This window comes from Urocampus carinirostris, chromosome 14 (genome assembly GCF_059441175.1).
Source record: "Urocampus carinirostris isolate Australia breed hairy pipefish chromosome 14, RoL_Ucar_1.0, whole genome shotgun sequence".
Taxonomy (NCBI): Eukaryota; Metazoa; Chordata; class Actinopteri; order Syngnathiformes; family Syngnathidae; genus Urocampus; species Urocampus carinirostris.
The window spans coordinates 35,776,186-35,791,255 of NC_142362.1; the positions used below are offsets into that span (position 1 = coordinate 35,776,186).

Here is a 15,070-nt window from a genome sequence, read left to right on the forward strand (position 1 = left end):
AAAATCTGAGAGTCTTATGTGCGACTTATGGTCGTGGAAATATGGTAATAAAAATTTGTTGTATTGGTGGCACCTTTGTCCCGAGTGTTCCCAAAATTCAAATCGCAGACATTACTTTTATCATTATTCTTTGCGTTAACCATTTTTCGGGGTTGTTCTGTAATCACTCCATAGAGGCAGATAAAATAAAAACAAAGTATTATGGTTATTACTTTTTACTCAATTACTTCCTTCATATTTTTTTTTAATAGTAGTCTGTACAGGTGTTTGAGATTTCTTGTTATAAAGGTCGTTAATAAATAAACATGACTTGACTTTACTTGCTATTATTTTACAAGATATTAGTTTGATATATACAGTATATAAAGATATTTATCACATTTAATTAAAAATAAAACAATTGAGCTAACCATTTGGCATTTTTAATTTTTCCGTGCCACAAATTTAGTGCTTTACCCCTTACCGTTCCTGTAAAACAAAATTTGTCTAAAATCCCAATCCAAGATGTACCCAAAGTACATTGAATGCTGTTCTTAAATCGTTGGGAGAATATGGAAGGTTTTTGTCTATTTTAGCTGGTAACACTGAAGATTTGTCCTAAACTGAAATGTTTACTGCAAATGTTGCTTACATCGTGTAATCAGTGTTTGGAACACACAGAAATAGAGGGTTTTTACTCCCGCCCCCTATTTATTTATTTATTTATTTATTTATTTTAATCCACTGCCTGTAAAGGAGTGTAGCATTGGCATCTTAGCTGGCAAATGGGTGAGACAAAAGCTTGAAACTTCAACTAGTACTTTGTCAAATTTGATCATAATCTGAAAAACTAAACATTGTCATTTACACTATTTTCTAAAGATATGCCAAAGCGTTTCTAGGGGTTTCCAAAAGTGGCCTTTTGGAGACGACCAGCTCAAATCCCTTAAAACTTTGCAGTTGTGTATTTTGGCCAATTTTTAGACATTGTGAAAGAGTTGTAAATGTTTGACTTCTCTTTGTAGAAGTTAATCCATGGTTCTGCACACTTATTGCGTGCTATAATGGTGCGTAAAAATGAATCACGTTTGGCTTTACACACTTTTACTTTTGGCTCTGATTTGAATATACACCTTAAATGTGTACATAATTACGTTGGGACTTTATTTTGGGTTGACCAATGTGTCACTTAACATTTGAATCAGTCACTATTGGCTAAAGACTTTTGAAGACAAAATGGTCATGACGGTTTTTTTTCCCAATACAGGCCCTTACAGGTTGTCTCAGGCTAAAGACTGCAGCTTGCAATCTGCGAATAAATAGGTTCATCAAAAGGTCAAAGGCTATACCGGAAGTCATCTGTCGAGTCTGTTAAATTTTTCAAGGAAAGTTATGAAGCTCAATGAACAGATTTCAACGAAGATCGTCAAACCATGCAGGAATGATTTTAGCCTCTGTTTTTAATCTGTCGGCATTATCATGTGTATTGGAGTCAATATTTTACACTGTCGGATCCCCTGGACTTTCGTGAAAATAATATATAATATTTGCGGGGTATTTTATCATGAGCTGACTACCAGGAGACGTTATAAGTTGGCTATGCCAGCTAAATCGTTTTCATGTATCTTGTTTCGGACCGATTGTGATGTTTCCTTGATGAGTACATTTTTAGATGGTCAGCATATCTTGGATCTTAAGAGTTTAGGCTTTCTATTGATATGTGGCATGACTGGTGAAGATGTGAAGTCACGTTTTTATCAACAGTCTGAAGGCCCTCCTATTTATCTCCTGGCCTCCTACAATTTTTTTTAACCCAATGCGGCCTCCAATCAAAACTTTTGCCCACCCCTGAAGTAGGAGGTGAGCGATAAAGTGAAAATATAGAAAATGACCTTGTGGATTAGTAAAAATAAAATCACAACATGAGAAAGAGCTAAAATTGAGGGGAAAAAAATCGCCGAAACCCTTTTTTTTTAACATTGCTATCTAGCGCTAAAGTGCAAATTTAAATGCAATATCACTAGCAACCATTGTAAGCATTACAGGCAACCCTAGCATTGGTGGCTACCAACTGTGTTGCTAGCTCTAGCAGTTAGCAGCAATGATGTTGTAATGTTTGCCACCAAAGTTATGCCAGTTACTAATGCTCGGGCCAAAAATTGCAATGAATCCACACATGTGAATAGGTCCTCAGTATTTTTAGATAAGCATTAAGTCAAAGCCCTGAATAATTGAATACAGTTATATTGCTTAACCTTACTTATAACCACGAAATGTCGAAAGAAAGACAATCAGGCATCCATATAAAAATTGAATGACTATGCTTAATCACTTTCCAGTTGTTCAGTGCCATTGTAAGGCTGCGTAAGTTTTAATTTCATACTTGCCGTGCAGGTGAGCAGACATGGTTTGGACTTCAGGTGCGACAGGTGGAGGACTACCCTGTGGACCTCTATTACCTGATGGACCTCTCGCTGTCCATGAAGGATGACCTGGACACCATCCGGAACCTGGGCACTAAGCTGGCCTTGGAGATGGGCAAACTCACAAGCAACTTCCGTTTGGGCTTTGGCTCCTTCGTGGACAAAAATATGTCGCCCTTCTCTTATACTGCATCCAAGTATCAGGAAAACCCTTGCAATGGGTAAGAAAGTCTGAAAAATCTAGACCATATAAGCTGTTGCCTTGAGATGCGGTTGTCTAGTTAAACGTGCTTTAGTGATACTATCAATGACAAATGGCTGTTTGATTGCTGAATACACTTTAAGAAACTTTTGACTTGGCTTTTTCCCAATTTTGACTTGCGTTTTTATATTGTGGGATACTGTTTGATAGCTGGATGACGTTGAGAATGAAAGGGAAGTTTGAGGCTTGCTACTCAGGCAGTCCGTGTCCCGCCCTGGATAAGCAAAAGAAAATGGAGGGCTGGTTTAAGTGAGAAATACACGTGGCACGGGAACTCAATAGGTGAAATATTAAACTTAAGAGGCAACAAACGGTTGACTTTTGGGCCTGATGCTTTCCTGGCAGAGGATTTTAACCGCTTCCTAGCCCGCGTTGAAAATGATAGGCTACCAGCAGTCCGCACCACACCCAGCAACAACCAGCAGCAAATCATTAACTGAGCTCTGCCCAGTCTGGAGGACATTGTCAGCTTGCGATACCGCAGCATAGCCAAGCATTAGGAAGGATTTCTCACCCCAAGCCTCCACCTTGTTGACCTGCTGCCCTCTGGTAGACTTTAGGAAGTCCCTTAAAACAAGGACTTATACACTAAGAGTCTTTTTCTTTCCCATGGCTATTTCCACCCTAAACACACACACAAGACTGTGGAAGAAAATATATATCAGACTGATGAATAGAAAAATAAGTACTGATATTTAATCCCAGCCCCTTATTTCAAAATGTCTTGGTGCTAATTTCATTGCAATATTGATCTGATGCATATACAAATTAGGCCAGTCTCTAAGCACGACTTTGTAGATATTTGCCTATTAACTCCGACATTCTTCAATAACTTATTTTTCTTTTTTGAGTCTTTTATTACATGTTTATTCTGGAGTGCCCTGTCTTTTCTCATTGACAATAAAGAGCATTCTAATTCTAACAATTCAGTTCTGGTGATGTTACAAATTTGACAAATGTCAGGGTATACTTGAAGGTAATAGACAGATATTAATCTTGTGCAAGGAATCACTAAATTAAAACTGCTGCCGTGATAAGCTGAGCCTACTGTACTTTGCTCAATATCCATATTTTCACTTCAATATAATGCACAATGTTCCAAAGGCAGTTTGCAATGGCAGAAAATTGGGTGTTTATATCGGACCAATAATTAAACCATTTGCTTAAGTCAAATAATCTACTTGTAGTACTAAGCTAAACTGGGTATTTTTTAGTATTTTCTATTTTTGCCAGGGTGGGGTTGGAGGCCATCATCTAGAAAATATGGGCATGGCAATACAAGCCATCTATATTATGGACTTAAATGTAACCCCACAAACATTTCGTTTTCACCCTCTTCCTGTTTAATACTGCATTCAGTGCCCAATCCAGCCCACACTCCCTAATATACTGTACAAGCAAATATGGACTTCCCATTTATTTTCACCCTGAAGGTGAAACTTCAGTGTAGCCAGTACGCATCATTTCCCATGTAGGTTACTTGTGCAGGCATGCGCATGTCAGCCATTTGCAAAACAGGATGGGGAGATCATATTATACATGGACAAAAAAGGCTTGACCCTGCAGTCATATGTAATAGATGGCACATTCGCCGTAAGGTCCCCGGTTCGAGACCGGGAGGAAACATGTTGGCCTGGAGAGTGATGAGCACCACCAGGCTGTACTTTCCCAAGACACACCACAGGAAGTGGTGCCCCTACGATCCTAGTGGTTAAGGGATCCAAATAAGCAAGCAAACAAGATTATATATATATATATATATATATATATATATATATAATGATTGTCATGGTCTTATGTCCAACCCAGGTACAAGCTGTTTCCACACTGCGTTCCCACGTTTGGATTCCGTCACATCCTACCGCTGACTGATAAAGTGGATCGCTTCAATGAGGAGGTGCAGAAGCAGGTGGTCTCACGCAACAGGGACGCGCCTGAGGGCGGATTTGATGCTATTCTGCAGGCAGCGGTTTGCAAGGTGAGAAGCAACCTGTCAATATCTTTCTATTCGTTGATGGTTGTTTTAAGTCAATCATAGGGTAGCATTGTGTGAACTAACGGTAGGCAAATCTTGAAATTTTGATATTGATCTTATCCATGGGTAGTATTAATCGATAACGATCCTATATAGCCACTTTAAACTTTGAAATGTCATGAATAATTTTAGGCACAAACATGTGTATTTTTTTATTAAACAGCTACAATGCTACCTTTAACAGTGTAAAATATAAATAATTCTATCATAACTGTTTCAGAATAAAAGTCAAAAGAGACAAACCTAAAGATGCTTCTTAACATAAACACAAATACTTAATAACAATTTCAAAAAGACAATAAAATACTTGTGAGAATTAAAAAAAAATAGAGTCAGTAGTCCAAATAAAGTTTCAATTGGCCCTCATTCCCAGCCCCTGGCTCCCTGCTCCAAGTTGCCATAGTGACAACAAATTAATGTTTTTTTTTGTTTAGGAACCGTAACCTGCTTAAATTTTTGTTTGGAGCTCGTTGCTCATTGTATGGTGACCTCTTTTTTTTTATGTGTATAGGTACATGTTTGGGTGACGCTACAGTAGTGGACCACTTTAAAAGTCCACACCATGTTAGGTTCCCTCTTGCTTTTGGCATTTTTATCTTCTGGTCGGGGTGGGCGGATCAATCGGGCTGCTCTTTCGCTCTGCCATTACCCTCTACTCTGCCTGGCAGGCCAGTGGCCAGCTAGGGGAAGGGGCTAAAATTCTGCCTTTCAGTCATGCACTCAGAGAGTAGCAGAGGATGCTGATTGAGAAAGGGATGTGCTCTGTGTGAAGAAGCACTGCTTTGAGGAAATTGGTGGAGGAGCAAATTATCGATTGTAGAACAATATCAATCCGATCGAAGTACTTGTGGAGTATCAAAAATATCGATATTTGGATTTATCTGCACCCCCTTATGTGTATTGGAAATAGGAACTATCTAGTTTAGAATGCATAAGGAATCCATAATAGTTATTTTGACAGTCTGAGGGTTTGATTTAGTCTCACAAAGCTCGTTCACTGCGTGACATATGTCATGAGTTAGTGTTAGACTGGTTGTGTGACAATAAAATGTCAGTATAATGTGTCAGCTCAATTGTTTTTAACATTGTTCAAATCAAGTAACCAGCCTCATGACATGCATCTGACCTATTTGCCTGTTAATTAAAAGCATCATGGGAGGGAGGGACAAGAAGTGTGTACTAGAACAAATATCTTATAGAAAATTTGGTCAATTCTTGTTCACCCTCATTTCTCTTTTCATCTCTAACCCTGACTTCCTGCAAGTACACACTGCATTGTAATTAAAAAGAAGCCTCAGTTCTCGCCTTCCCTGTGGCCCAATTTTTCGTAATATCTTCAACAAAGCCACATCTGGAATATTCCTTTGTTGTTCAAGTACTTTCTATTCTATCCAGTAATAACACAGTATAAATTTATGTTTCTACTCCCCCCTGAACATGCTCAGTAATGTTTGAGTGGCTACCAAGGTCATAACTTTGAATGTAGATCATGGCTGGTAGTAAATATGAATGAAGTGTGCTTTTGTTATTGTTCTTTTGGAATGACTCACTATGGTATTAACATGATCTGTGCTAGCAGCGTTAGCCAAGCTAGAGGCACGAGCAACACTCGTAAGCAATTGCATAGTAGCTACAAACAATTGCTGTCGCCGGCTAGCTACACTGGAAATTATATTTATTCCTTCATGGTTTATACGGGTGCTTGAAATACTTGAAAATGCTTGAATTTAAATGTTTTCAAGGATTAAAGAGTGCTTGAGTTTCCTGTTAAGTGATTGTAGATGCTTAAAATTGTTGTCATGTTTCTCAACAAATCTGCTTAAAAATGACAGACACTGCTCTCTGGTGGCTTTGCTTTGCCATTGTTTTAAACTGCAGCTGGCATTAGTTTGTTCTGCATTGTCATCGCCCCCTAAGGATCGTGCCCATGAGGTCAGGTGCATGCTACACCTATAAGCAGCACTATGAAATGTGTATTACTGCAAGGATTGCGACTCAATTGGGGACATTATTATGGGCCATGCAAAAATTAAGGTAGTGCTTGCTAGTGATAAATTGTAATGAGAAGAACTTCCTGCAACTGAAAATGTTAGTTACGTATACATTTGTCTAACACCTATATAGGGAGAGATTTGTCTCAAAAACAAACCTATTCGCGATTGACTCATGATCTAAAAATCATATGTGTTGATGAATGCTCACGCAAAATTTGAAATTACATAGATACATTGCAGACATAGTTGTGGCTATGCAAAATACATAATTCACTCCTTAATTTTTTTTTGAATGGTACTGAAGAAATTAGGAAAATGGCTATAAATTCTTAAAAAGTGCTTTGCCATGAAAAAGGTATGCAAGCCCTGGATAAAACTGGAATAAGAAAATGCATTCGAATATATGTATAATCATTAGGTGCATTAATTACAACTAAACGATTAACAAGATTAAAATAATGATGAATAAATAATGATCTGATGATTAAAAGAATGAAAATTATATAACTGCAAAACTCAATCAAATGATGGCTATAATGCAGTTAGACATTTTACATTTCCTCCCCAAACAAATCAAATCGGCCTTTTTTTTTTTACATGACTTTTTTTTTTTTCAATTTAACGATATTTTGGGCGTATCACTCATACACCCTACCTTAAATCAATGTTTTGTTTATCAGAATCCATTGCAATGAATAAATTAAAATGAATGTAAATAAGGTGAATATGCTCTAAGCAAAGGCAGTTTTATATCATAAACGCATATTATGCCCACTGCTGCCTTGCCTACTCCTCTAGGACAATGTAAAAGTCTAGGCCCGCGAGCCAAACGCAGCCCCCGAGCTGGTTCTCTTCATCCCCTGAGATGATCTTGATTCATTTCTGATTGATTGACATTTTTATTTTTTTCCACTGATCATCACATACAAGATGATCATGTATTTAAGATCAACAGCTTTGATGAACAATTAACAAAACAGAAAGGGGAAAAGGGCTGACAGGAAAGAAAAGCCAGAGTGTATTATATCATGAACTGTTTTTCACTGTACTTATTCCTTCACTTTATTTTTTGTAGTTTAGTGAATTATAGAAATGTTGCTTTTCTTTCTTTTAATAGATTTTTACTTTAGTTTTGCTAAAATATAGAGCATAACGTGCATCATCATGGCGGCGCCCTGTTCGGCTGCGGCTGTATCGGCTTGCAACGGTTTTTTTACACGTCGGCCATAAGATCCAGTCTTCGACTCAGTTTTGATGGCGCACAAAGTCGTCTCGAACTGCAGATTAAGATACGATCGCAGTTTTTTTTGCTGGATATGCGATCATCCAGACATCAAGCGCTCGGTGTTTATTAGCCACGGACTGCTATGTCAACAAGACCCAGCGGCCTACAAAGCAGCGAAGCAGAGTGGCAAGACAGCGGCGTGACGAGGAAGCGGGCCGGGCTAACAGCTAGGCTAAAGGCTAACCCCTCTAACATCCATTTTGCTCTCCAACGTTCGCTCTCTGGACAATAAACTGGACCATTTAACAACTGGAAGTGGCATCGAACCGCGAGATGACGAACTGCTGCGCTAAAATTCTGACGAAGACATGGTTAATCTTATCTATCCCGGCTGACGTTCAAAGAACCTGTGCGGGTCAGATGTATCGACATTTCGTTCTGTATACACGTGTACACGAATGACAATAAAGTAAATCTGAATCTGAATCTGAATATAAAATCTAGGCTACTGATGATGCCTGAATAATACTGGCTTGTTTCATTTCATGTGTATGCATTAGGGATTGTTATAAAAAGGAAATTTGTCTTTTTGACCCATCTGACAGAACTAAGAAAAACCCAAAGATCAGCTGTCTCTAAAATTGAAACTGAATGCATTTTGCTTCGGAGCACTCATCATCATTACAATGAGTGGAAATTTGGCTCATTTTTCTGCTTTTTATATACAGTACCTTCTTTTTGTCTTTCGTATTGAACCCAATGTTGATCATGAAATAAAACAGCTGAAACAAAGTATGTGCTAGCAGCAAAATAGTTACTTTTCTTAGTCACCAAAGTCAACAACAACAAAACGTTTTTTTGATCAGGAGCTGGATTTCTTCTTTTAAAGTTCCTAAAGATTTTGAAACATTGGCCGTGAAAGTGCTTGAAAAGTGCCTGAAATTTGGGTATCAAAATGGCTTTGGTGGACATCGCTATAAGTGTGTGTAACTATGGTTTGTCCAGGAGGAGATTGGCTGGAGGAAGGAAGCGTACCACCTGCTAGTGTTCGCCACCGACGACGTTCCTCACCTGGCCCTGGACGGCCGTCTAGGTGGTATCGTGCAGCCTCATGATGGCCGCTGTCACCTGGATGACAACAATGAGTATAGTGCTTCCACTCGCTTGGTAACCAAATAACTCCATACTGTCATTATGAAAACCAGTGTTCGCACGGGTGCTTGAAATCCTTAAAAGAAATAGAATTTTAATGTTTTTTTTTTCAAGGTTTGAAAAGTACTGGGAATTTTGGGGAAAGGGCTTGTAAATGCCTAAATTGTGCCCGCGGGGCAATGCTAAGAGAAGTTCAATAGAAAAATTAACTTCAAAAACAACTTGCAGTTTTAAATATTTCTAAATGCCGCCAAACTAAGCTGCGCTCCTAAAGCTGTATTTGCTGAAAACCATTAATCAACCAGAGAACATTGAAGTAACCAATCAGTTAATTATCTTACCTTAAAAAAGTCATGGAAGTGCTATTTAGGGCAATACAAAAATAGAACAGTTTAAAAAATTGCACCTTGGTGTCTTTGCAGAAGTTTATGCTCCTTTCTAGAATACAGGTGGATGAACGCTAACAGGGAATTTCCCATATTCAAATGAAATAAAGAATAAACAGAACAAATTTTGAATAGTTAAATCAATCATTTAAATTTATGTTTTTGTACAATTTTTGTCACTTTCCAGTCTGCAAGAGTTTCCCCGGGTTAATTAAACAGTAATGGAAATCAATTCAATTTGTTTTTTTCTTTTTCGTTCAAGTGCATTTTTGTAAATTTTTGTGAAGTTGTAAAAATGAGGGGGGGACTCAATAATCGTTTTATAATCAAATATTGCATCCCTGAATCATTATTTTATTGTGACCCTCCGAAAATACCCCCAGTTCACCAGCTAAGGCTGCCATAATTTACTAGTCCGACTACCGGAATACTTTAATTTTTTTTGCCAACATAATACCTAAGAGCAGCAAAATGTGGGGCTTGGTAGTACTTTACCCAGTACGTACTCACTATATTTTAGCTTTTTCCCCCACAAAATCAAGTCCTCAGTTTACACATCCGAATTGACGTTATCTATCAAAAACACTTATATTCTCTTTATCATTGGAGTCATTGTCAAGTTGCTGGCGCTTCCTTTAAACCTCGAGGAACGATGAAAAGCGAATGCAGATTGGTCCGTCACCGCAGAAACCACCAATGGGAACAGCACAAAAAGCACATCTGTGTTGCAATCTGGCCCTATTTTTAACAGTAAGGTCGCCCTGGGCTGTCTAGAAGTATAGGGCTCACATTTTATGTGACATGGCCCTCATTCGCGTTTACTTTTGGGTAGTGGTAAATATGAGCTTGTTTCTGTAATTGATGTGGTAATTGCCGCTTCAGGTGTGCGGGGACACGACGCCATTGCCAATTTGTACTCAAAAGACTTGACACCAAATTCCCCACACGGTTGCCGCTAGGTTAGCGCTGCGCTTAAGGCTGCAGCTTAAAATCCAGTATGGCTTTTACAAAGATTTAAATTGAGTTTCTTCACAAATTGGAGCAAACGGCTTTTAATCAGGTTTTCAAGTCCGTAATCAACGGAATTTGTTCATATAACTGTTTGGGATACAAGCGTGGAGAAAAAGGAGCGTGTCTTACTTATTCAATTTTTTTCACAGGACTCTGAGTTGCATTTCATTGTCTGATTCATGCTTTACAAATTTGATTTCATTTCATTTGCACCACAGGCTTGCCTCAGTGCAACAGCAACATGAAAAACAGAATCTTAGGACTTGCAGAATGAGATTTTCCAATCCGACCAGTCTAAAGTTTCCCTCTTTCCCATTTCTAATGAAAAGTTGAAGTCACAAAAATAATACAACACTTAATTGATAAATCAACTAATTGATTTAATGGAAAAAAAAAACGTTCGAATTCAATTTAAATCATTGTTAGATATATTTTTAATTTAACACTCTCAAAATCCTCAAATGCTTAACTTCTCAACAATAAAATGTTTCTCCTTTTCATCTTCTTGGTGTTACATAAAAAGAAAACTGAGTACCCCAAAAAAACAAGAAATAAAAAATACCTTTGGTTAGCCCGTACATGTGAAGTGTGGATTTTATTTTCACAAATTTACAAGATTTTAATGCGTTCAAGGGACATTGTGTTTTATTTGACCACAATAAGTCGCTGTATTTTGCATTGCAACTGAAAATAAGTGCTTAAAACGACAAGGAAGAATACAAATTGAGAATCATGTCAGCTCCCTTTTAAGTGAGCCTCATGTTATGTAAAAAGATAAAATTCTTGACCTATGTGTATCTTAAAAAAATGCTTCTATTATATTTCAAGTATTTTGACATTTCAATCAATCATTTTTTAAATTAATATAGTTCTTCTCTGCCATTACGAGGCGGTAAATTAGGCAACTTAATTTGGCTTGGCCAGATCCAGACTTTATGTTCTCAGGGGGGCCGGACCAGTAATAAGATGCAACACCAAATATTTAGCTTTGTTTTTTTTCAGTAGTTCTCATTCAGTCTTTATTTGTAGCCTACCTTACAAATTATAATCACAAATACTGGATCTTTTCCAAGCACAACACAATTATTTAAAGACAATGAGTAAAAAAGATTGTCATGTTTGGAATTAAATGTGATAAATTGATTTTTTTGACAAATGAATAAATGCAGCTTTACATCTGAAACAACTCACCACAGTAAACAAACTCAAGTGGGAGCTATAAATAAAATATGCTTGCCTCAATTGTCATACTGCTATTAAATAAATCAAATAGAAATCTAAAATAGGAGTTTTAGCAGTGAACAGTTAATAAATTTAGATACAACAACCAGATACAGTTGACCTTCTTGGCACTTTTCTCTTACTGCTTACCTAAACTGCTTACCTTAGTGGGTTGATAATGTTTGTTTCCTGTCTAAGATAAGCTGCATAAACGCAGGCATTAGGAAGGTATGCCAGTTTGGTTTATTTTTATTTAACTCTGCACGTATAAAAATCACGCATGCTCACATTTAGAGGTAATTAGAAGGTATATTCTATTCTAATTGCAGAGGGGAGAAACTGACGCACACATGTACTTGTTGAGGCTGCCCCCCTTCACTGGAACCACAAAATGATCTGTTGACTTGTTAAGAAAAGATTTAAAACTATGGGATTAGATAAGCCGTGATGAAAACCAAAAGTATTAATCAAGTCTTGGATCATAGTACTTACAAGACTGTTTCAGCAAATTATAATATTGTGATAGTTATTCAAATTAGTATTCAATTTAATTTACTCAGAATACTGTAGCACTTTTACCTACGAACTACTCAAGATACAAAAAATTCATGATACAAACTCTCTTGAGTAAAAATCTTGCCCCACATTGAGAGAAAGTCCAAGAAGTAATTTCATCTAATATATCTTTATACTGTATTTTTATGTTTAATTACTTTTTGAATGTGTTATTAATGATTAAAAAGATGTTTTATAGCTCTTTAGGGGTAAATTGGGTGCTTTTTGGAGGCTGGAAACGAATTAGATCGTTTTTAGTTTGTATGGAGAAAATTGTCTCGAGATACAAAAAATTCTAGATACGAGCACGATCCGGGTACAAATTAATCTCTTATGTAGAGGTATATCTGTACTGTGTTTACTCAAACATGGGCACGTTTCTATTGAAGGCATAAAACGTCAGTATAAAGTTCTTCTTTCTAAAAAAAAAAAAAAAGATCAATCTCCTGGGCGATCCTGAGTAGCTCAAATGGTAAATGTTCTCCATTTATTTAGCACTTTTCAAGTCGCTGAAGACAGGCCAAAGCACTTTATAATGTTGTTCACACTTACCCATTCACACACATACTCACACACATATAGCGGTGACAGCCATGCAAGGAGCGTCCTCTAATATTTTTTTATTGTCTTCTCATACTACAAACTCAAAAGACTGCTTACAAAATAAGATTTATCAGGACTTGACTGTGTTGACACACAACTCCAAACAGGTCCTACTTGAAAGGGGGAATTTGTGTTTTTTATTGGCATTTCCTGGTGGCATATATATATATATATATATATAATATTCAAAAAAACGTTACCTGTCATATAAATTTGCATTTTTTTAAATACTTGTAGGTCAATAAAGTTGTATTCATTTTACATAACATGAGGCTCACCTAGAGGGAGCTAAAATAATTGTCCGCCGTCTTGCTGCTAAGGGTACCCCAAAATACTTTGTGAAAGACTAGGAAAAAGAGAGAAGAAAATTGGTGCAGTTTGGTCACTTCGTCTTGTTAGTTTGTAATCTTTGTAGCTTTTTAGCACTCGTTTTCAGTTGCACACTACAGGCCCGTCAAACATACATCCCACGGACTGGATCCGGACTGTTGGAAGATTTACTAAAGCCGGTCATAAATTTGTTACTTTAAAAAAAAAAAAAAAAAAAACCTCTTAAAGTCAAGTCAAATTTATTTATATAGCCTTTAATCACAAAAATGTCTCAATGGACTGCACAGGATTACAATGACACAATTACCTGATCTTAAACCAACATGCGGGCAAGGAACAACTCAAAACCTCAGCGTGAGGAAAAAAGGGAAACCTTGAGAAGGGTCCTCACAAGTGGTATTCCCCTAGAATCAAATATTACACCTAGATTTTTGACCGATTCACTTGGGTAATATTACATTTGTCTAGGTTTAAGGTAGTGTTTAAAAACAACTCACGACAGTGAGCTGGACCAATAATCAACATTTCAGTTTCTTCTGGGTTAAGGCGCAAAAAATTAAGTGACATCCATCTCTGAATCTTAGTAAGGCGAGCCTCCAGATTTCTACAACTTAAATGTCCAGTCGTCTCCAGTGGCACATACAGTTGAGTGTCATCTGCATAGCACTGGAAACTAATATTATACTTGCGGATAATGTCACCAAGCGGGATCATATAAATACTAAAAAGAAGGGGGCCAAGTACAGAGCCCTGTGGAACACCACAGGGGACATTAGATTGTTTAGAGGTCAGATTGCCATAGTTAACACATTGCATCCTGTCTGACAAGTAGGACCTAAACCATGAGAGTACAGTTCCTGAGATACCAATGCATTCCAGACGAACAAGTAATATGTTGTGGTCGACAGTATCAAAAGCAGCACTGAGATCCAGCAGCAGTAACATTGATGAGGCACCGGAATCTATTGCTAAAAGGAGATCAATGATTACTTTAGCCAGGGCTGTCTCAGTAGAGTGATTTTCCCTTAATGCTGACTGGACAGTTTCAAAGAGGTTATTTTCTGACATGAAGTCATTTAACTGCTGTGCAGCAACCTTTTTAAGTAATTTTGCAAAAATTGGCACATTTGACACTGGCCTATAATTACCTAGGCTTTCTGGGTCAAGGTTAGGTGGCTTAAGCGTGGGTTTAATAACGGCAGACTTGAAGGCTACAGGAACAATACCCGAGGATAGCGATATATTAATAATATTTAAAACTGATGGTCCTAAGATCCGAAACAGACCCTACACCAGTGAAGCTGGAAACGGATCAAGCAGGCAAGTAGTTTGTTTGGCCCTACTGACCATCTGTGTTAGACTATCAAGGGACAAATCATTGAAACTGGAGAATGTTTCTGAACAACCGCCGACACGGTCCTTACTTAACACCTCCACATCTTTGAGATAGGAGGAGGTTACAGAGCATTTTTTTTAAATTTCATTCTTGATTAGTTGAATCTTTTTATTAAAATATTCCATAATGTCATTAGCAGAATAAGTAGAACTATTTGGGTTGAGTTGTCGTCTGGTAAGTTTCGCCATTGTGTCAAACAAAAATTTCGGATTATTCTTATGTTAAACAATAATCTTAGAAAAAAACGATGCTTTAGCTGAGGCAAGAGCTACTTTATATTTCAGAAAGCTGTCACACCAGGCCAGTCTGAAGACCTCCAGCTTTGTAGTGCGCACTTTTCGTTCAAGTTTTTTGCAACCTTGTTTGAGTGACCTGGTTTCTTCAGTAAACCAAGGTGTATGCTTCTTCGAAATGTATGCCTTAGGAACGCCACAGAATCAAGAACATTAACCAAAGCAGTATTAACGTTATTTGTGAGTCAACAGACCCAGTGTACGA

At 37.5% G+C, this 15,070-nt stretch overlaps 1 protein-coding gene across 1 annotated transcript in view; it reads left to right on the top strand.

The window, feature by feature from the left end:
- Positions 1 to 15,070, top strand: part of itgb5 (integrin, beta 5) — a 69,335-nt gene that overhangs the window by 3,493 nt on the left and 50,772 nt on the right. Inside the window, exons 4-6 of the mRNA XM_088353591.1 lie at positions 2,374 to 2,623; positions 4,474 to 4,642; positions 8,924 to 9,085. Of these exons, the coding sequence (XP_088209717.1) occupies positions 2,374 to 2,623; positions 4,474 to 4,642; positions 8,924 to 9,085 (581 nt within the window). The remainder of the gene's footprint in view (positions 1 to 2,373; positions 2,624 to 4,473; positions 4,643 to 8,923; positions 9,086 to 15,070) is intronic.